The sequence below is a fragment of the Drosophila subpulchrella genome, chromosome 3R, assembly GCF_014743375.2.
Source record: "Drosophila subpulchrella strain 33 F10 #4 breed RU33 chromosome 3R, RU_Dsub_v1.1 Primary Assembly, whole genome shotgun sequence".
NCBI classification, from domain to species: Eukaryota; Metazoa; Arthropoda; class Insecta; order Diptera; family Drosophilidae; genus Drosophila; species Drosophila subpulchrella.
In genome coordinates, this window is record NC_050609.1 from 4,477,830 (window position 1) to 4,495,265 (window position 17,436).

Consider the following 17,436-nt stretch of genomic DNA (forward strand, 5'->3'; position numbering starts at 1 on the left):
AGATATTAAAACTGAAATTGATTTAAAAAATGTTTTATTACACACTAATGTTCGGAACTTAAGTACAATACAAACATCGATGGCATCACTAAATACTAGGGGTTAGTTTTAAGGTCTGGGAATAGGATGCGGAGGATCAACTCCTTAGTGGGATTTAATACAGAGGACACCTACATATATACAGGATAGCACGCACAGGAAGTCTTTTTCGGTTGGGTTCGCAACACTGTCGTGGACATCTTTGGCTCGAAACTTGTGCAGCTAGCTCGGAATTGGAACCGATTTAGGATTGGAATACCGCGTTAGGCATTGGCAGCACCCGTGGTGGTTCCACTACTGCTCCCGGCATTGACATTATTGAATTTACTGGCCACCGAGGCGGGCTGCAATTGCGAGAACTGCGACAGATTACTGCCCCTCACGCTGGTGTACCGAATGGGCTGTACCCCATAATCGCTGCCCTTGAGCCGTCGACGAATGCAGACCACAACAAATCCGATGACCAGACCGATCACCAGGACAATACTGGCTATGATGGCGGTGAGTATTATATACCGACGTCTCAGGAACCGCGGTGGCTCCTCATCTACCTCGCGATATTTCTTTGGTATCACCATTTTGCAGATGCGTTCGGCTGTCAAATTTGAGATAGGTGATCCGGCCAGAAGATATGGAGTCTCACAACGGGCTTCGGTTCCATCTAGTTCCTTTTCTATGTGTGAGAGTCCAGTGAGCTCCAGGGTCTTGAAGAGTTCGCAACTGCAATACCAGGGATTACCGGAGATGCTCAAGCGGCGAAGACGTGGCCAGGGTTCAGGATTACTAGTGGTATTAGAAGAACCCGTATTGTTGAGAACCAAGGTGGTCAATGCATTTCTGGACAAATCCAACTGCGTTAAGTTGCGACTATTTATCAGATCAGCCAGTTCCAAGCGCTCTAATTTGGAATTCCTGGAGCAATGTAGCTCCTCCAAGGCAGGCAGATGCAGAGCTCCCTCCTCTAGACTACGCAAAGATGGCATACTGCTGATATTCAGGCGTTTTAGAGAAACCAAGCCCTGAAAGCTGTTTCCCTTTAGGCTAAGAAAGCTATTCCCAGCCAGATTTAGTTGAACCAACGACTTGCTTAGCTGTGCAAGACTGGCAGGCACCACGGAAAACTCATTCCCAGAGATATCCAGGACACGAAGGGCGGTCAACTTTGGAAACAGCTGCGCTGACAGGGACATCAAGCCATTGTGGGAGAGGTCCAATCGTTGCAGTGTAGTTACCGATCCAATGGATGCAGCGGTGGCTTCGTCCAGGGCACTCAGCTGGTTGTAGGCCAAGTTTAACTTGGTCAAATGCGGAGTATGCTCAAAGAGCCGGCGATCCAGTCGAGCTATACGATTGTGACTCAAGTCCAGATCTCGTAGGCCAATGGGCTCGTACCGAGAGCTGCCAAAAGGACCTCTGAAGAGATCCGGCACTAATGCATCGTCGGTTAACTCATTCCAGCTGAGGTAGAGGGCCTCCACATTGGGCACATCCATGAAGAGGGGTACCTGCAGATTCTGCAGACCACAATGCCGGCAGGAGAGGGTCAGGCTGGCATTTGTGGCCGGCAGCTGTTGGAGCAACTTGATCCGATTGCCCGAGTACGAGACCACAATCTCCGAAGAAGCCCCCGCCGCTATTGCCTGGCTTCCGAACTCCTCCGGCCAGCGGGCCAGGATGTGCTCGAAGTTCCTCACCGAGCAGTCCAGGTTGAAGTGCGTCCGATGGTCACTATCCTGGCTGCTCAGGCACAGGCACGTCTGGCAGATATTGGTCACCGGTTGGTACGGGATGTTCTCGTGCTGGGTCTGGACTCCATTAGCCAGGAGCAACGCCGTTCCCGCAAGGAGCTAAAAAAAATTATTTGTAGTTTTCAAATTTGTATGAGTATAAAAAAATGAAAAAATAATCTGTAGTTCTAGGGGCTTATCAAGAGCATATTTTAAATATACAAAACGTGTAAATTTTTTCTGATAAGGTTATATATTTATACCTTCTTATTAAAAGTAGCCTTTTTTATGTCCGATTGACATAGTTACTAGAAGTTGCAGAACTTTATTGATTTGAAATTTATAAAGACAGTCTACTATATCCACAATTTTATAGATTTGATTGGATTACCAGGCTTTTAACCTGTTCATTTTTAGAAATCAACTTTATATGTATCATTGGGACAGAAGTGAATAAAGAGTGTATTAAAATGACATTAGTGTGCCGATTTCTTCTAAGATTAAAATATTTCCCGGAAAACCAACCTGAGAAACTTGCACGTGTCTGTTTCTAAAAATATTTTTTCATTACTCTGACCATGGTCGGGCTATTGAATATCTGTCTCTGATTTTAAGGTGATTCTCAGATGTCACGATTACACCTAAGTACAGGTGTTGCGACAGACGAAAGTGCTTTTAAAGACCAGTAAGGTTGGCGCCATTTATATAATTGCATTGCTGAAAGTTGAGACGTGTGAAGAAATGCAATGATGTACTGCAACCAGACATTTATGGAATTTTTTACTAACAGATGTAATTGAATTTCCTTAAAGTGAATCTGCTACTGGAAAACGTTATCGCAAACCACTTTGCTAATTACCTTCACATTATAGATTGTATTTTATACTAAGAAAATACAAATGTATGACGGGGTTAAAGTAAACAATCTTATTTACTCAACCTACAAAAAGAGTGCTTATTTCAATAAAAACAAATCAACACAAAACAAAGAGCAAAGAAAAGACTCTATTGTCATCGGCAGAAAATAATAACAATATATTTCACTTTAAGGTATTTTGGAACAAATGAAATAAGGTAAGATATTTATTTTAGTTTTGGGGTCTTCAATTGATTGTTATGTGATATTTTCCACTTCAAGAATCTTGATCATCACTAAATCAAGTAAAACATCCTCGGCTTTGTCGATTAAAAATATGGAGAACACGACTTCGGCCATTTTTCTACAACGTTCTCCACTCTTTCTCATTTTCTTTAAAAATTTGCAATATGTGGCTATTGGTATCCGTGTTATTGTTTCTTTCATGTGTCTTGAAAAGGTGAAAGCAATTTTCGACAAAACATTTCCAACTGTAATCTATGAAGGAAAACTCAAAACCTTTCAGTTGAACTTTGGATTCTAACATGACTCATTTGATTGACTCATAGATCTTTGATAACCTCTGACATCCTATATTTTTCAGAGTTAAATTGGTTTTCCGGAAGGAGGTCATCATTGTGCTTAATAAAAAGGTCTCCCCATACTTCAACACTTTCAGGGAACAGCTCTATAGAAAATACTCTCTGATCCCGCTATCTGAACTAAAGTATGTGCGATAAGATAGGGATACTGTTTTGGAAAGGCTGAAATATTTACTCACCAACAGCAGAAATTTGTGCTTCATTATGGAATTGGTTTCGGTAATCCTCAGTTTAGGCGTAGAAAATTTCCAGTTTCGTAATAAACTTTATCTGTGCCTGTTGATTTTCTTTTAAATGCACTTTTTATATTTTATTTTTGTTGTTTTATTTTACCGCAGCACTGATCGTTCGGACTGCTTGCTTCGGAATATAGAACTAAATTAATGATTCAAGCCGCCGTGGACTGTTGGTATTATTTGTTTTGATTAGATATCGGCGGAGAGAGCCAGAGAGTCTCTTGGGTTCTCAGTGTCTCTCGGGTTCCCTCTCTCAATCATCTAAGTAAAAGTGAATACTAATTGAGTCATCGACGGGGTCTACTATTTTGGACTCTCCCACCCCCTTTCTTCCTCTCTATCTCTTTACCTCTCGACAAGGTCGTTAACGTAGCTTTTCTCGCTTTCTTCGCCAGTTCATTTCTTCAGAGCCGAACCCCATCTGACTAAAGTGCAGTCGCTCTCCAAACATACAAAATATACAGTCCAACATCCATAAACTGAAATTTTTGTAATCCTAACTTATTCCAGTAAAGTTTGATTATAAAAGAGAGTTTACAACATAAAATTTCAAGCAAATAACCTTTTTTGTGAAAACAAAACTGTTTTATTTTACTTTTATATTTAATAAATAAAGACTTTTTTCTCACTAATCACCACTGTTCTCAGCACTTTTCTGTACTTAATAGGGATTTCTTTCGCGATAATAATTAAGTAGTAATTAAGCAAAAGTCTTAAACGGAAATTGTTTTAAATTCCAATACCACTTTATTATCTGAACTGTTTCTAATAAGCTTCGTTCCTATTGTAATACAAGTGAAACATTTTTTTCACAATTGTTCTTTCTTATACCCAGTACTTCAATGGTTTTTCGAACTTTAGAAGTCAGACTGTATCTTTTAGCTTAGAGAGCTGATTGTTAAGATAAGATAAGACTTTGTCTCTCGATGTGGCAACAAATGCCGTTGGAGCCCGAAAAACAGACTGTTGTGCCCGTTGACTCAACTGTGGGTCTGATTCTCATTCTCGAAATGACTTTTGATTCACTTTCCGAGGAGCCAATTAGTTGCTATTGCAATTGCAAGTGTCACTTGGTTTCATTGAACTTGCTGACGGCTGAAATCGAGAATAAAGAATCAAGAATCGAGAATTGAGAGCAAAGAATGGAGAATTGAGCTGTTCGCAGCTGCCGTCGATGAGAAAGGCAAACAAGAAGTGTTTGTGGCTCTGGAATTGGTTGCATAAACAAAACACTGACGATGTAAACCGACCAGAGCACCAGACCAATGTTGCCCAGACACTTGTGACTCACGATTGTATTGGGGCAAGTACAGTGGATACAGCTCGAAAGGCGTTATGACTTATCATATTCATTCTAAAACAATTTATTTCTGAAACCAACCAACCCATTAAGTTGGTAAAAAAAACTGTTTTTTAAAAGTATTCAACCATTTTTTAAGGTTTTGGTTCTGGAAGTTTATTTTACAAGATCTATCCCAAAATCCCAAATTTAAGGATAGTATCGGTTTTTTAAATAATAAAAAACTTCAGAAAGAAATTATCATTAAGTTCTACTTTGTCACACTATGCCTTTTTTTACAAAATTAATGGGAAAACACGAAAAAAAGTTAAAGGTGATAAACACACTCCAATAAATAAATAGGAAATATTACTACTTAAAAAACCGAATGCCCTAAGTTTTTAGTACCTGAACAAATATCTAAGATTACTGTAAATACACATTGTTATTATGCATCTTTATAATTCTCACTTCTAACAATATAATAATCATATTTTTTAATCAGCATTCCTTTTTAAAAATATATGGCCATGCAAACAATATTTTTTGCAGTATTCCCTATGCGATATCCACTGTAAACATTCTCTCAAGAGATTTGATCTCTGTCGCCTCTCCTCCAATTGGTTTTCTTTCAAAAAGCCGCAGGGGCGGAGGACGTACATCCGTGGCAGAGTTCCATGTGCTTACTGGTCGTTAGTCTGTGTTTAATTTAATGATTAAGGCTGTTTGCATATTCCGTGAACTGCACGCGACCCAACCGCACACACAATAAAAATAAATGCCCGACGAGTGCGAATGAAACCCGTTTGTGTTGCTGCGGTTACTGATGATGTTGCTGGTGTAGCTGATGTTGCTGCTGTTGCACTTTTGCAGCTGCCTGGGGTACGATGATGCTCATCCTCGACTTGCAAGAAATACGCGCGAAGGCTGAAACCGAAAGCGGAAACCCCGTCGAAAAAGCAGAACCAGTGAACGATCTCTACCTGCCCGCCGCTCGAATCGAACTGAACAAAAAACCGAAACTGGAAATTTGCTGCTGGATCGAGATTCCCATTCCCATTCCCGTTCCCGTTCCCACAAAAATGGACACAGTGCGCCCCCCGAAAAGAAAACCGGTCGGGGGCTTAGTGGCCGAATTTGAAAGCGAGACTGTGGCACATTGTTTATGCCACACAGTGCTGCCTTTTTTTTGATGGGGGCAATATTAATGGCTGGCAGCTGCACTCCTCCAAATGTCAGGGCTCCAAATGGGAGCCAACCGGAAATGGGAACCAACCACAGTTCGTGAGGAAATCATTTCCTTGGCGGCAGTTTACAAAAGCACATCAGTAGGCCATTAGTTAGAAACAAATATTTATACGAAACAAGGTAACCGAGGAAACTGAGCTTATCTAGAATGCATGTAGTAGTCGATGGCCGTGGAGAAGGCGGCGAATCCCAGTCCGCCGATGACGCCCGCCTTGACGCCGGCCCGCAGGCCAATCAGTCCGCCGGTGATGCCTCCGGCGTAGGTGCCGTTCTTCCAGTCCGTGACTCCCCGATGCTGCAGGTATAAAGAGGGATATTATATTTTAGAAAGAGGTAATTTTTAAATGCCCTCGAACAGGTGGACTCACACTCTCGATGGTGCACTCCACGGCGGAGAACACACATCCGATCAGCGCGAAATTCTTCGCATAGGAATGGGTGGTGGCCCGCATTTCCCGGAATACCTCTCGAGCTGTCTGCTTTTTCTCATTCGCAAAAGGATCGGCCATGCTGGGATTAACGGAGGCACTGAACAATCCCAAGGCTGCACCCAAACCGTATCCTGTAAAGATAATACGATTTATTGTTAATTTACAACTTTAAATAGTATATTATACTCTCTTTAAACTTAACCAACATATAAATATTTATTTTATTGGAAATTTTACATTAAATCATTATTTTTATCATGAACATATATTTTTAGCGATAAAAAGAACTAATGAACTCTATAAAAAAAATAAACTTTTAACTGAAAAACGCAAAACAACATTACAGAATGGTATATAAAATACTCTCTAGTTAAACTAGAATATTATATTTATGTGTATTTTGTTTTTAAATATGGGATAGTTGTTCAAAACAGATTTAGTAAAACGGAGTCTATATAGTAAATATAATATTTATTTGGTCTCATCATTATCTAGCAGTTGTAAGTTTATCAAAAAGCTATTAATATTAGGAGAACACCAAGATATTGAGATGAAGAAATGGGGATATTCAAAATTAATTTTTGGGTATGATAATACTTTGAATGGGTTTTTAAAAGTAACAGTGATTAAAACCCACCCATCACACAGGCCATGGCGCACTTGAAGCCGCAGCTCTCCACCGCCGTCTCGATGTACTTCTCCTCGTTGGTCTTGATCTTCACCGGCCCATTGCTCTTGGGGATTACGATGTTCTCGCGGTAGTGGTGCATGTTTCCCACATACTGCATCGCCATCCGGTCCAGATCCGGATCCCCGAACATCCTGGGCGCCGTCACCGGCGATTCCTGTCTCCCGGCGTTGGGCAACACGGACATCTCTCTGCCAAATTGGTTCTATCTAGATTTCTATTCAGAAAAGACGATTTTGAAACGGATCGAACGTGTTGGGTAAAAAAAAACGAAATTATTATCACATCGCCGGAACAGCTGTTTGCCAGGGCTGCACTATAGCACCTTCAATATTCTATCGATAGGCATATCAATAAATAAATCGGTATCGATTGCCCTATGGAATACATCATCGGCGGGGAAGTCCCTTGGGGAAAATTTAATGAAACTAGAACTAGGTTAGGATTTTAGATAGTATATCTCTATTATTCCTTAGTTCAATTAAATATTTTCTTTTATTTGAAAACAAAAATGTAAATAAAATTACTAGTTCCCCTTAAAATCTATAAGATGCACTCAAATTTATTAGAGATGTTAGTGAAAATAGAAAACTACAAATTCAAAGCTATAAACTAAGATGGCGCACCGAAATACTGGACTCGTGCTTGGCATGTTCCACCGCATAAATGCGTTTGGTTAGGTCGAAGCAGGTCTTCTTCATGGCCTGGATATTGGAGCGTCGAGTCTCTATATCGAGCATGCACTTGTCGTAGTCGTACATCAGGCCCGTTTTGAAGAGGAGTCCGCCCTTGGCCTCCAGCTTGGCCCGCTTGGCCTTGAGCTTGGCGTGCTCCAACTGGAGTCTGGTCAGCTGCTTGCGCAGATTGTTCCGCCGCTCGAAACGCTCGGCATACTCGTTTTTGGCCTTCGACAGCATATAGGCGATCATGTCCCGCTTCTCCCGGATGCAGGTCTCCTCGATCATCGACTTCTTATAGTTCATCTGCATGACCGCCACATCCTTGCACTTTTCTGTGTTAATAAATTTTATTGTTAATTTATTATTTATTTATACATTTCTAATTTTAAATTTATTTTAACTTGCCCTCTAATTGTTTGCTTAGCTGTATTATGGATTCGTTGGCGCACATCATCTGAGAAATGGTCAGAGTCTCAGTGACCCTCTCAAATTTCATTACTTTCTGTGGAAGAAAAATAAATAAAGGCATATTTGTTAGGATAATATATAGTAAATTATTCAAAATAAACCTTTTTTCAACTTAATTATGTACTATGTAGATTAAAAGGTATCCAACATATTTTGTTTATAAAAAGTGTTAAAAAGCATTCATGTTTATTAAAGGATTAGAAAACCTAAAAACTTATTTTAATGGGCTTTTTCAACTAAGGATTTTGAGTGACTATATTTTAAACATTAACACATAAATACTGTGATGTGTATAAAAAATATTTTATTTATTAAACTGCAAAACCCACCTCATCCACAAAAGCCAGGTTGTGGAGGTTTAGATTGAGCTCGTAGCGCTTCTCGCTGATCTGGTTGCGCAGGTCCTGCATGCGCCGGAGATCGTTGTCCAGGGCGCGCTTGAGTCGATCCATGTCCTTGCGGACGAGGGTCTTGTGCATGAAGCCGCCAAGGCGCTGCTCCTCGTTGAAGGCGAGCAGGGACAGCGAGCTGAGCTCCATCAAGGCCCGGGAGGTGGTGTGTCCGTACTTCATCTTGATCATCTTCACCCGCTCCATGAGGTTGTCGACGACGTTGAGGGCATTCATATAGCGATTCAACTCGCCACGGACATCGTCCACCGGGAGTGCCTGAAAGTTGTTGAACTTGCGAATGCGCCGGAAGTAGTCACAGACCACGTTGTTCAGCAGAGAATTCTGGTACTTCTCCAGGTTGTACTCGTCCACCACGATCTGCAGTTGCACCATCATCTTGCGCTTGTCCAACAAGTGCTCCTTGTTGCGGTCGGCGTTCTCCACAGCAGCCACTACGGTGTTGATCAGATTGTTGAGGAAGTCGAAAGTGAGGCGAAACCAGAAGGGTTCCTCTACCGGAACTGAAAGTTCCTGCGCGGGTCCGATATCTGCATCCACGGCCACGGCGAACATGGCCATGGTGTCCACCTCCTCGCCGAAACCCACTTGCTTCTCCACCGGCGCCTGTTCCTCCGGCAGGTCGTCCATTATCACGGACTCCTCATCTTCTTCCGCCTCAGCCACTGTTATTGCCGCAGTGCTAGCATCCCGATCGGAGTTGGATTCCGACTCGCCCTCTCCCGAACCCTCTGTGCCTCCTTCCACAAAGTGACCAGTGTCCGGTAAGGTCAGGGATTTCTTCTCGGTAACTTCTGGTTCGGGTTCCGGCTCTTCCTCCGAAGTGAGCGATATGTCCGAGATGCTGGGCAGGCTGTCGAACTCGCGGATGAACTCACCCTTCAGGGACTTTCCCAATCTGGGCAGGGGCGTATCCTCGCTGATGACCGACTCCAAGTCGTCATCCTCAATAATGCTATCTCTTTCCTCCGGAGTTGCGACCTTTTGGTTAAGAATGGCCTTTAAGTCCTCATCATCAGCGAGTTCCTCATCGGACTCTTCGTCACCGGAGTGCAATTGCTGGTAGGTCTCAACGGATTCCCTTTGGTATTCCTCCTTGGTCTCGTCATCGTCAACACGATCCCAATCCTTATCTTGATCCCGAACCTTTTGAGGTTTTTCTGGTATCGGAACAGGAGCAGCCTGCAGGGCCTCTGCCTCCTCCGCCTTTCGCTGGGCGAGCATTTGTTTCACCTTCAAGAGCTTTTCGCGCTTTCGTTCTTCGGCGGTTATGAGGCCCTTTGGCTTTACCTGAGATCCCAGGTCTTCCTTCGGGATCTTATCCTCCTCGTTAGGCTCCTCCGTCTGCCCTTCTCCATCGGTTACTTCTTCAGCGGTTTTATCTGCCTGATCGCCGCCATCACCAGGGATTTCTGCCCCCTCCTCTTCAACGGTTGCAGTCACCAACGCAACAGGCTCCTCTACAGCTATTTCCTCCTCAGCAGGAGCTGCTGGCGGTGCAGGTGGTGCCTCCTCGGTGGGATTATCAGCCATCTTTGGGTACTTGCGATTATTGGAAAAATTCGAAAATATATATATTTATTCGTTAGGTTTCTTCTTTGTGAAGTCTGCTATGTCCGACTAAAAGGTATTGACTACCGCCTGATATTAAGGTCAAGGGCTGCTGGAATCGTCTTATAGAGTAAATTTTATTGCTATCACAAGTTAATCATACACATATACCGTAAGGGGAAACAAACGAAAATTGCAATTGTCTGTAATGGAGTTGAATGCAAGCTCTATCTTTGGCCAAGTCGGGACGGCAAGTCGCTAGTTGAAGGCGTAGAGCAGCAGCAAGATCACACAAAAGCCGATAACTGCTCCCAGGATCAGCGAGTCGCGTCGCTTTTTGATATTGATGCGCTGAATGAGACTGGAAATAACCGAAAAAGATGTATTATTATTAAAGTCGATGGTATATAAATTGTTTGAAGACCAAAGGTAACCAATAGCGAATAAGTTCTCGATTATTATACAAATTGAGTTACTTTTTAGGGACCAGCAACAATTAATACAGAAAATTGAATCTTTAGAAGTTACATAAGAAATATTTGGTTTTTCGGCAGGATAAGTGATTATTCTGGGAATCAGAAAGGATCCTATAAATAAATCACTTAATGCCCACCTGTTAATCAGTGGGAATCGATTGGAGATATCGTTGAAGCGGGTCTGCAGCCGCTTGAAGGCCTGTCGCTGGGCGTGCAGGTGGTCACGCGTCTCGATGGCGATGTTGATCTGGTCGTTGACCAGGTGACTGGCGCTGTTCAGGTGCCCGCTCTCCTTCAAGTACATCTCCCGCCGGCTCAGGCCGGAGATTGAGGGACTGCCAGAGCTGGTGGCCAGTCCAGAGCCACGGAGCAACTCCTCCCGCTCGATTCGCATTGTGTGGTTGGCGCATATCTTGTTGAACTCCTGCCGATAGCCCTGCAGGATTTCCCGATGCCTCTGCAGGGTGTGCATGGCGGCAGCTCCCGAGGCGGGCAGGTCCGACATGGATTCGTTGAGCGAGGATAACTGAAAATAGAATAAATGATGTAAGTGTGGTTTTATAAAACGAAATTCAGTAACACTCTTGGGATATATTCTGTTTTCGAATCACTTAATAATATTCTATCATTTCTGTTCTCTTTTTCTTTTGATATGTGGTTCCTTACCCATAAGACTCATATAATTACTTTCGGTTGCAAATACTTATTACTAAAGTTTTCTATTTATGTAAATTTGTCAAATGAATTTTAAAATTACAGACAATGTAAGTCTGATCAAAATGTTATGAATTCTGAATCAACATATAAAATATTCGATAAGAAAACGATAAAGCAAAGTATGGAGTGGTCTTTAGGAAAATTATATGATAAACGGGAATACTGTAAAGGTAAACAATACAATACATACTTGGTTATGATGTACACATTTTGAATATATAAAACAAAGGAAAGCTCCTAAAAGTTCGATAGTTGTTTATAAGCATTTAAAAAAAATAAATATTTATAACAAATATGTAGGTAATATCAAACACATTAATGATAGTAATTTCCCTATAAACAAAATTAACAATTATTAACAACAGTCAACGGATTTTGGTGTTTCCAGTAGCATAGACATGAATGTTAAATAGACTAATTTTGAAAACCGAACCATCTATGGCTTTTCAGTCTAATCCCCTCTGTGGGTTTAATCCCGGTACTACCCCTTGAAGTGGGCTATGACCCATTTCCCACCTTCTCCAGCATCTGCTCGATCTCCTCCGACAGCGAATCGAAGACGTGCTCGCCCAGGAGCGGCGATGTGTCAACGCCTCCCAATCCGCCACTTCCTCCTCCGCCGCTGCCTGCTCCGATTTTGCTGAATGCCACCAGCTTCAGGTCGATCTCGTTCTCCAGGCTCCTCGCCTGCTTCCGCAGAACTGTTTGGGGGATTGGTGGAAGGGAATGAGTTAGGGGTAATCCCACCAGGTAATCCTATATCTCACCATCGTAGCTCGATCCTCCCATTTGTCCAAAATAGTTTTCTTGTATTTGTTAGACTTTCGTGTGGCAATTAATATTAATACTACACTTCGGTCACATCGCTCTTTGGACAATAAGTTGGTATTATATCTCGGCTATGCCAGGGTCATACTGTCCGATATCTCAGACCAAAAATGCCATGCTTCCACTTTTCGATTTTTTAAATCTATCATGTGTTTCCATTGTTTATTGCAGCCGACTTTGCATCTAGTCAAATTTTCAAAATTAGAGAATGTGCGTCAAATTAGCGTCGCCCTGTTAGCAACGAAAACGGGAACGGTGGAATATGGAACATGGGGCTCTTTTTATTTTTAAATTTTCTCGCTATTTGGGGACCAAATCGAAAAATCTAAAATGCTAGATTGTTAAGAAAGAAAAGATCTATCGAGCTAGGTAGGTTTGGGACACATACGAGGACTATTAGTGTTTCAAAAATGCATTTGAAAAATCGTGTCCCCACAATTTTGTTAACTGCTCCCCTCACAGATGTTGTGCCAATATGCACGATAAGCCAAGCTATTGAGGGTTAATTCAAGCTCCTTGTCTGAAAGTTTGATCAAAATCAAACCCACAGTTTTCGAGGAAATAGCCTAACAGTGACGCAACCTCGGATTTTCCCCATACAAAAAAGGGGGCCAAAAATGAAATTACCTACGGCTCCACTCCTAGAGGTTGTGCCAACATGCACGGTATATGGGTAGATAGGGGATAATCTAAGGAGTGTTCTGTGAAAGTTTTATCAAAATCAAACCCACAGATTTTGAGAAAATTGCTTAACAGTTGGGGGTGTTAAAAAGGTTAATAAAAGGCCGTTTAATCCAGAAACGGAACCATTGGATACTAAGACATGAACCACAATGTAAATAGCTTAGCCATGACAATCATTCGACGCTAACTTTCTATAACTTTATACAACTCTCACAGAGGTTGTGCCAACTTGCACGGTATCGCATTCGAAGGGGCATCTTTCTTAACAATCTAGCATTTTAGATTTTTCGATTTGGTCCCCAAATAGCGAGAAAATTTAAAAATAAAAAGAGCCCCATGTTCCATATTCCACCGTTCCCGTTTTCGTTGCTAACAGGCCGACGCTAATTTGACGCACATAATTAAAGAGGTCTCCTGTACTATTTTGTTCTTAAATTATAGGAAATAAATAAAATTAAAAGAACATCGATGTTACCGATGACTTGAAACTATCGATAGCATAGAGGTTGCTATTGATGTTTTCCCACCTCTAGCACTGTTGCCGGCGATTTTGTAAAGTTTGTTAAGTTATTTTTGTCCGCTCTTTTTTAAGCAAAATGACGCAGGCAACAGGTGAAGCACGTGTGCCGGATGAGGAGAGCGATCTGCTGCAGATCAAGCCGCTGTAAGGAAAACTCAGTTTCCTGTAGATAATCAACCCAATATTAACCCGGGAAATGTGTTCCCATTTCAGAGGTGCTGGCCAGGAAGTGGGACGCTCCTGCATCATGCTGGAGTTCAAGGGCAAGAAGATCATGCTGGACTGCGGCATCCACCCAGGATTGTCTGGCATGGATGCGCTACCCTATGTGGATCTGATCGAGGCGGATGAAATCGATCTGCTGTTCATTTCACAGTGGGTACTCCTCGGATCCTTTGTTTACTTAGTTTTAATCATAATCTCTGGCAGCTTCCACCTGGACCACTGTGGCGCCCTGCCCTGGTTCCTGATGAAGACCAGCTTCAAGGGCCGCTGCTTCATGACCCATGCCACCAAAGCCATCTACCGCTGGATGTTGTCCGATTACATCAAGATCAGCAATATATCCACCGAGCAAATGCTCTACACGGAGGCCGATCTGGAGGCCTCCATGGAGAAGATCGAGACTATCAACTTCCACGAGGAGCGCGACGTGATGGGCGTTCGCTTCTGCGCCTATAATGCCGGTCATGTGCTGGGAGCTGCCATGTTTATGATCGAGATTGCTGGCATCAAGATTCTGTACACCGGTGACTTCTCCCGCCAGGAGGATCGGCATTTGATGGCCGCCGAGGTGCCGCCCATGAAGCCGGACGTCCTGATTACAGAATCCACCTACGGCACGCACGTCCACGAGAAGCGAGAGGATCGGGAAAATCGCTTCACCTCGCTGGTGCAGAAAATTGTCCAGCAAGGCGGCAGATGTCTGATTCCAGTGTTTGCCCTGGGTCGTGCCCAGGAATTGCTGCTTATTTTGGATGAGTTCTGGTCGCAGAACCCCGAGCTCCATGAGATACCCATCTACTATGCCTCCTCGCTGGCCAAAAAGTGCATGGCCGTCTACCAGACGTACATCAATGCCATGAACGATCGCATTCGCAGGCAGATTGCGGTGAACAACCCCTTTGTTTTTCGGCATATTTCCAACCTGAAGGGCATAGATCACTTCGAGGACATCGGTCCTTGTGTGATCATGGCCTCGCCCGGTATGATGCAGTCGGGTCTGTCGCGGGAGCTCTTCGAGAGCTGGTGCACAGATCCCAAGAACGGCGTGATCATTGCCGGTTACTGCGTGGAGGGAACTCTGGCCAAAACAATACTCTCCGAGCCGGAAGAGATCACAACTCTGTCGGGCCAGAAGCTGCCGCTCAACATGTCCGTGGACTACATCTCCTTTTCGGCCCACACGGACTACCAGCAGACCAGCGAGTTCATTCGCCTGCTGAAGCCCACACATGTGGTGCTCGTCCACGGCGAGCAGAACGAAATGTCGCGCCTAAAGTTGGCCCTGCAGCGGGAATACGAAGCGGACGCCAGCACGGACATTAAGTTCTACAACCCGCGCAATACACATGCTGTGGATCTGTATTTCCGAGGCGAAAAGACCGCAAAGGTGATGGGAAGCCTGGCTGCTAAGAACTCGGAGGTGGGCAGCAAACTCTCCGGCGTTTTGGTCAAACGAGACTTCAAATATCACCTGCTGGCTCCTTCTGATCTGGGCAGTAAGTACATAAACTATTAGGAATGGGGTTGGACTCATATAATACTAACTCTTGCAGAATACACGGACATGAGCATGTCGGTAGTGACCCAGCGACAGTCGATTCCCTGGGGCAGCTCGCTGACCACCCTTGAGCTCCTGCTGGATCGCATTGGAGCCGGTTGCGTGGAGGTGGTGGAAGCAGACCGTAAACTGCGGGTCTTCGGCTGCATCGAACTGACTGTGGAGCAGAAAATCATCGTGATGGAGTGGCAGGCGACGCATGTTAATGATGTGTACGCCGACGCCGTTCTCGCCTGCATAATGCAATCGGAGCTGGGAGGAACCAATCTCAAGGGGGCCACAAAGCAGACCAAGTCGGAGGACTCGCGGTTCCGGGAATGCCTCATCGAGACCCTGCAGGATACCTTCGGCGACAACTGCGTGCCCAAAATGTTCAAGGGGGATTTGTTGCCGGTAATGGTCAGCGGTAAACGGGCAGAAATCAACCTGGAAACTTTGGTGAGTAGATCATATTTAAGTATATCCCTCAAACACTTGTAAAACTTAAATCTCCACCTGCTTTCAGGCCGTCAACTGCGCCGAGGACGACATTCTGCGGCAGATGCTCAACACAACGGTGCAGAAATTGCACCAGACCCTAGTCTCCGCCCAATAAACATCAGAGCCATTCCGCAAAATAAATCTCCGTGTGTGAGAATGTTCTTTTTATTAATTGATTGGTGTTGAAAGTATTGAAATGGATATTGGAGGACAATGTAAAACGGAATTAACGCTGTGTGCTCTTGGCGATCTGCTCCTTGAGCATGAGAATGCTGGCCCTTTGCTCGGAGGGCAGCTGGGCGATCTGCTCGTCGGACAGCTGCAGCACCTGCATGATGAGCGCCGCTTTCTCCTGATCGGAGGCATCCGACGGCAGGACTCCGTGGGCGCCCAACCGGCTCTGAAGCTGCTGAGCGGCCGCCTGTTGCTGTTGCGTCGGCGGCGGCGCCTGGGGAATCCCCTGCGGCGGTGCCTGCTGGGGTCCTGGACCCGCCCTCAATCGAGGATCCATGGGACGCTGGCGCGGATCGCTGGGATAGGGAGCCGGTGGCGCCTGCGGGACACCCTGTTGCTGCTGGGCGGGCATCTGGGCTCGAGTGCGGGGATCCATCAGTGGCGGCGGCACCGGGTTGGGCAGAGCTCCCCGCAAGTCCTGATCCATGCCGCGGGCCATCATCCGCGGATCCATCGGCATGGGTCCGCCGGGCACCATGCGCAAATCGATATCGTTCGGGTGGACATTGGGCGGGAAACCCGGTCCCGGAACAGGCATCGGCGGCTGGGGAGCCTGCTGCTGTTGCTGCTGTTGGATTGGCCCCGGCTGCTGTTGCTGGGGTATCTGCCCCTGCTGGCCCATCATGGACGCAAGATTGCCAGGTCCCTGGTGCGGATTGCCACCGAGGACGGGCGGCATTTGGTTGGCCTTGAAGAGCATGCCTAGTGCCTGCTGTGGATCCACGATTCGCATGACCACCATGGCCTGGAGCAGGGCATACGCCAGCTGGGGATTGAGCATGAGCATCTGGCGCGCCTCCGACGGATTGCTCACGATGCAGAGCTTCATCTGCTTCATCAGCTCGTACATCTGCTCGGGCGGCAGGGAGGCCACCGTTTTGGTGATCAGCTCGGGCGCATCCTCCGGTTCGCAGGGCTCCCCGTAAGGATTCTCCACCTGGGGTCCCTGGAGCAGCTGCTGCATCTCCATGCGCGACTTCTCCGTACAGGCGTTGTCCACGCGCAGCGTTCTTCCGCCAATTTCGTAGCCATTCAGGTTCCGCATGGCGCTCAAAGCCGTCTCCTGGTCCTTGTACTCGCAGAAGCCGAATCCCTTGGGCTTGCCACTTTCCCGATCGAACACCAGCCTAAGGGGATTATAAAAAACAGGATTACCACCGGCTTTATCCAATTTCAACCAATTGAGACCCACTTGAGCGACAAAACCGGGCCGACTTCGCTGAAAATCTCCTTCAGCTTCTCCTCGGTGGCCTCGTAGGGTATGTTGCCCACAAAAACCGACCGCATGGACTTGTCCATGATGCTCTGCTCCTGCGCCTTATCTGCCATTTCGGTTGTTTGCTTTTATTTAGTGCAAAAATCTATTTAAATCCAAGCAAACGTTGACAAATTTGCCGAAAACTGAAAACACGAATTTCCCTGATTTGCGGCTTGCTGCTTCTTCTACCCTTTAAAAATGTCCCCTTCCAGGGCTGACAACAAAAGTACCAGCCCCACCA

General features: G+C 45.0%; 7 protein-coding genes across 9 annotated transcripts; 1 reads left to right on the forward strand and 6 right to left on the reverse strand.

Moving 5' to 3' along the window:
* Positions 1-17: 17 nt before the first annotated feature.
* Positions 18-5,749, reverse strand: LOC119548977 (insulin-like growth factor-binding protein complex acid labile subunit). 2 transcript variants are annotated; one of them, XM_037856583.1, is made up of 3 exons: positions 5,427-5,749; positions 3,404-3,584; positions 18-1,886 (listed from the first exon to the last, which is right to left on the reverse strand). In XM_037856583.1, the coding sequence occupies exons 2-3, from the start codon at positions 3,425-3,427 to the stop codon at positions 303-305; spliced, it is 1,608 nt and encodes a 535-aa protein (XP_037712511.1). In that variant the 5' UTR covers positions 3,428-3,584; positions 5,427-5,749; the 3' UTR covers positions 18-302. The 2 variants fall into 2 exon arrangements, with proteins under 2 accessions (XP_037712511.1, XP_037712503.1); XM_037856575.1 differs by lacking the exon at positions 5,427-5,749 and having other exon boundaries at positions 3,404-4,037.
* LOC119548996 lies at positions 1,992-3,234 on the reverse strand. Its single transcript, XM_037856605.1, has one exon. It carries the CDS (start codon positions 3,067-3,069, stop codon positions 2,881-2,883), a length of 189 nt encoding a protein of 62 aa, XP_037712533.1. The 5' UTR covers positions 3,070-3,234; the 3' UTR covers positions 1,992-2,880.
* A 326-nt stretch (positions 5,750-6,075) lies between the features above and the next one.
* LOC119548991 (mitochondrial import inner membrane translocase subunit Tim22) lies at positions 6,076-7,411 on the reverse strand. Its single transcript, XM_037856596.1, has 3 exons — positions 7,056-7,411; positions 6,356-6,549; positions 6,076-6,282 (listed from the first exon to the last, which is right to left on the reverse strand). The coding sequence occupies exons 1-3, from the start codon at positions 7,291-7,293 to the stop codon at positions 6,127-6,129; spliced, it is 588 nt and encodes a 195-aa protein (XP_037712524.1). The 5' UTR covers positions 7,294-7,411; the 3' UTR covers positions 6,076-6,126.
* A 239-nt stretch (positions 7,412-7,650) lies between these two features.
* On the reverse strand, positions 7,651-10,299 carry LOC119563348. Its single transcript, XM_037876694.1, has 3 exons — positions 8,584-10,299; positions 8,192-8,288; positions 7,651-8,118 (listed from the first exon to the last, which is right to left on the reverse strand). The coding sequence occupies exons 1-3, from the start codon at positions 10,195-10,197 to the stop codon at positions 7,712-7,714; spliced, it is 2,118 nt and encodes a 705-aa protein (XP_037732622.1). The 5' UTR covers positions 10,198-10,299; the 3' UTR covers positions 7,651-7,711.
* Positions 10,300-10,333: 34 nt separating this feature from the next.
* LOC119563349 (Golgi SNAP receptor complex member 1) lies at positions 10,334-12,301 on the reverse strand. Of its 2 annotated transcripts, XM_037876695.1 has the most exons (4): positions 12,176-12,301; positions 11,925-12,109; positions 10,829-11,217; positions 10,334-10,576 (listed from the first exon to the last, which is right to left on the reverse strand). In XM_037876695.1, exons 1-4 carry the CDS (start codon positions 12,195-12,197, stop codon positions 10,474-10,476), a joined length of 699 nt encoding a protein of 232 aa, XP_037732623.1. In that variant the 5' UTR covers positions 12,198-12,301; the 3' UTR covers positions 10,334-10,473. The 2 variants fall into 2 exon arrangements, with proteins under 2 accessions (XP_037732623.1, XP_037732624.1); XM_037876696.1 differs by lacking the exons at positions 11,925-12,109; positions 12,176-12,301 and adding an exon at positions 11,358-11,437.
* Positions 12,302-13,450: 1,149 nt separating this feature from the next.
* Positions 13,451-15,875, forward strand: LOC119563514 (cleavage and polyadenylation specificity factor 73). The gene is made up of 5 exons (XM_037876962.1): positions 13,451-13,584; positions 13,654-13,815; positions 13,870-15,161; positions 15,219-15,661; positions 15,729-15,875. Exons 1-5 carry the CDS (start codon positions 13,517-13,519, stop codon positions 15,816-15,818), a joined length of 2,055 nt encoding a protein of 684 aa, XP_037732890.1. The 5' UTR covers positions 13,451-13,516; the 3' UTR covers positions 15,819-15,875.
* LOC119563515 (cleavage stimulation factor subunit 2) lies at positions 15,843-17,387 on the reverse strand. Its single transcript, XM_037876963.1, has 2 exons — positions 17,130-17,387; positions 15,843-17,064 (listed from the first exon to the last, which is right to left on the reverse strand). The coding sequence occupies exons 1-2, from the start codon at positions 17,264-17,266 to the stop codon at positions 15,930-15,932; spliced, it is 1,272 nt and encodes a 423-aa protein (XP_037732891.1). The 5' UTR covers positions 17,267-17,387; the 3' UTR covers positions 15,843-15,929.
* Between the last annotated feature and the right edge of the window lie 49 nt (positions 17,388-17,436).

Coding starts and splice junctions, on each gene's coding strand:
- LOC119563515 (XM_037876963.1), bottom strand. CDS start 17,266: ATGGCAGATAAGGCGCAGGAGCAGAGCATCATGGACAAGTCCATGCGG. Junction 17,065..17,129: donor GGCCCGGTTTTGTCGCTCAA/GTGGGTCTCAAT, acceptor TAATCCCCTTAG/GCTGGTGTTCGATCGGGAAA.
- LOC119563514 (XM_037876962.1), top strand. CDS start 13,517: ATGACGCAGGCAACAGGTGAAGCACGTGTGCCGGATGAGGAGAGCGAT. Junction 15,162..15,218: donor GGCTCCTTCTGATCTGGGCA/GTAAGTACATAA, acceptor TAACTCTTGCAG/AATACACGGACATGAGCATG. Junction 15,662..15,728: donor AAATCAACCTGGAAACTTTG/GTGAGTAGATCA, acceptor ACCTGCTTTCAG/GCCGTCAACTGCGCCGAGGA.
- LOC119563349 (XM_037876695.1), bottom strand. CDS start 12,197: ATGGGAGGATCGAGCTACGATG. Junction 12,110..12,175: donor GGGAGGATCGAGCTACGATG/GTGAGATATAGG, acceptor TCCCCCAAACAG/TTCTGCGGAAGCAGGCGAGG. Junction 10,577..10,828: donor CGATTCCCACTGATTAACAG/GTGGGCATTAAG, acceptor GGTTATTTCCAG/TCTCATTCAGCGCATCAATA.
- LOC119548996 (XM_037856605.1), bottom strand. CDS start 3,069: ATGAAAGAAACAATAACACGGATACCAATAGCCACATATTGCAAATTT.
- LOC119548991 (XM_037856596.1), bottom strand. CDS start 7,293: ATGTCCGTGTTGCCCAACGCCGGGAGACAGGAATCGCCGGTGACGGCG. Junction 6,550..7,055: donor CGCCATGGCCTGTGTGATGG/GTGGGTTTTAAT, acceptor TTATCTTTACAG/GATACGGTTTGGGTGCAGCC. Junction 6,283..6,355: donor TGGAGTGCACCATCGAGAGT/GTGAGTCCACCT, acceptor TTATACCTGCAG/CATCGGGGAGTCACGGACTG.
- LOC119548977 (XM_037856583.1), bottom strand. CDS start 3,427: ATGAAGCACAAATTTCTGCTGTTG. Junction 1,887..3,403: donor AGCACAAATTTCTGCTGTTG/GTGAGTAAATAT, acceptor AATTTTTTTTAG/CTCCTTGCGGGAACGGCGTT.
- LOC119563348 (XM_037876694.1), bottom strand. CDS start 10,197: ATGGCTGATAATCCCACCGAGGAGGCACCACCTGCACCGCCAGCAGCT. Junction 8,289..8,583: donor ACCTGGCTTTTGTGGATGAG/GTGGGTTTTGCA, acceptor TTTCTTCCACAG/AAAGTAATGAAATTTGAGAG. Junction 8,119..8,191: donor GCTAAGCAAACAATTAGAGG/GCAAGTTAAAAT, acceptor TTATTAACACAG/AAAAGTGCAAGGATGTGGCG.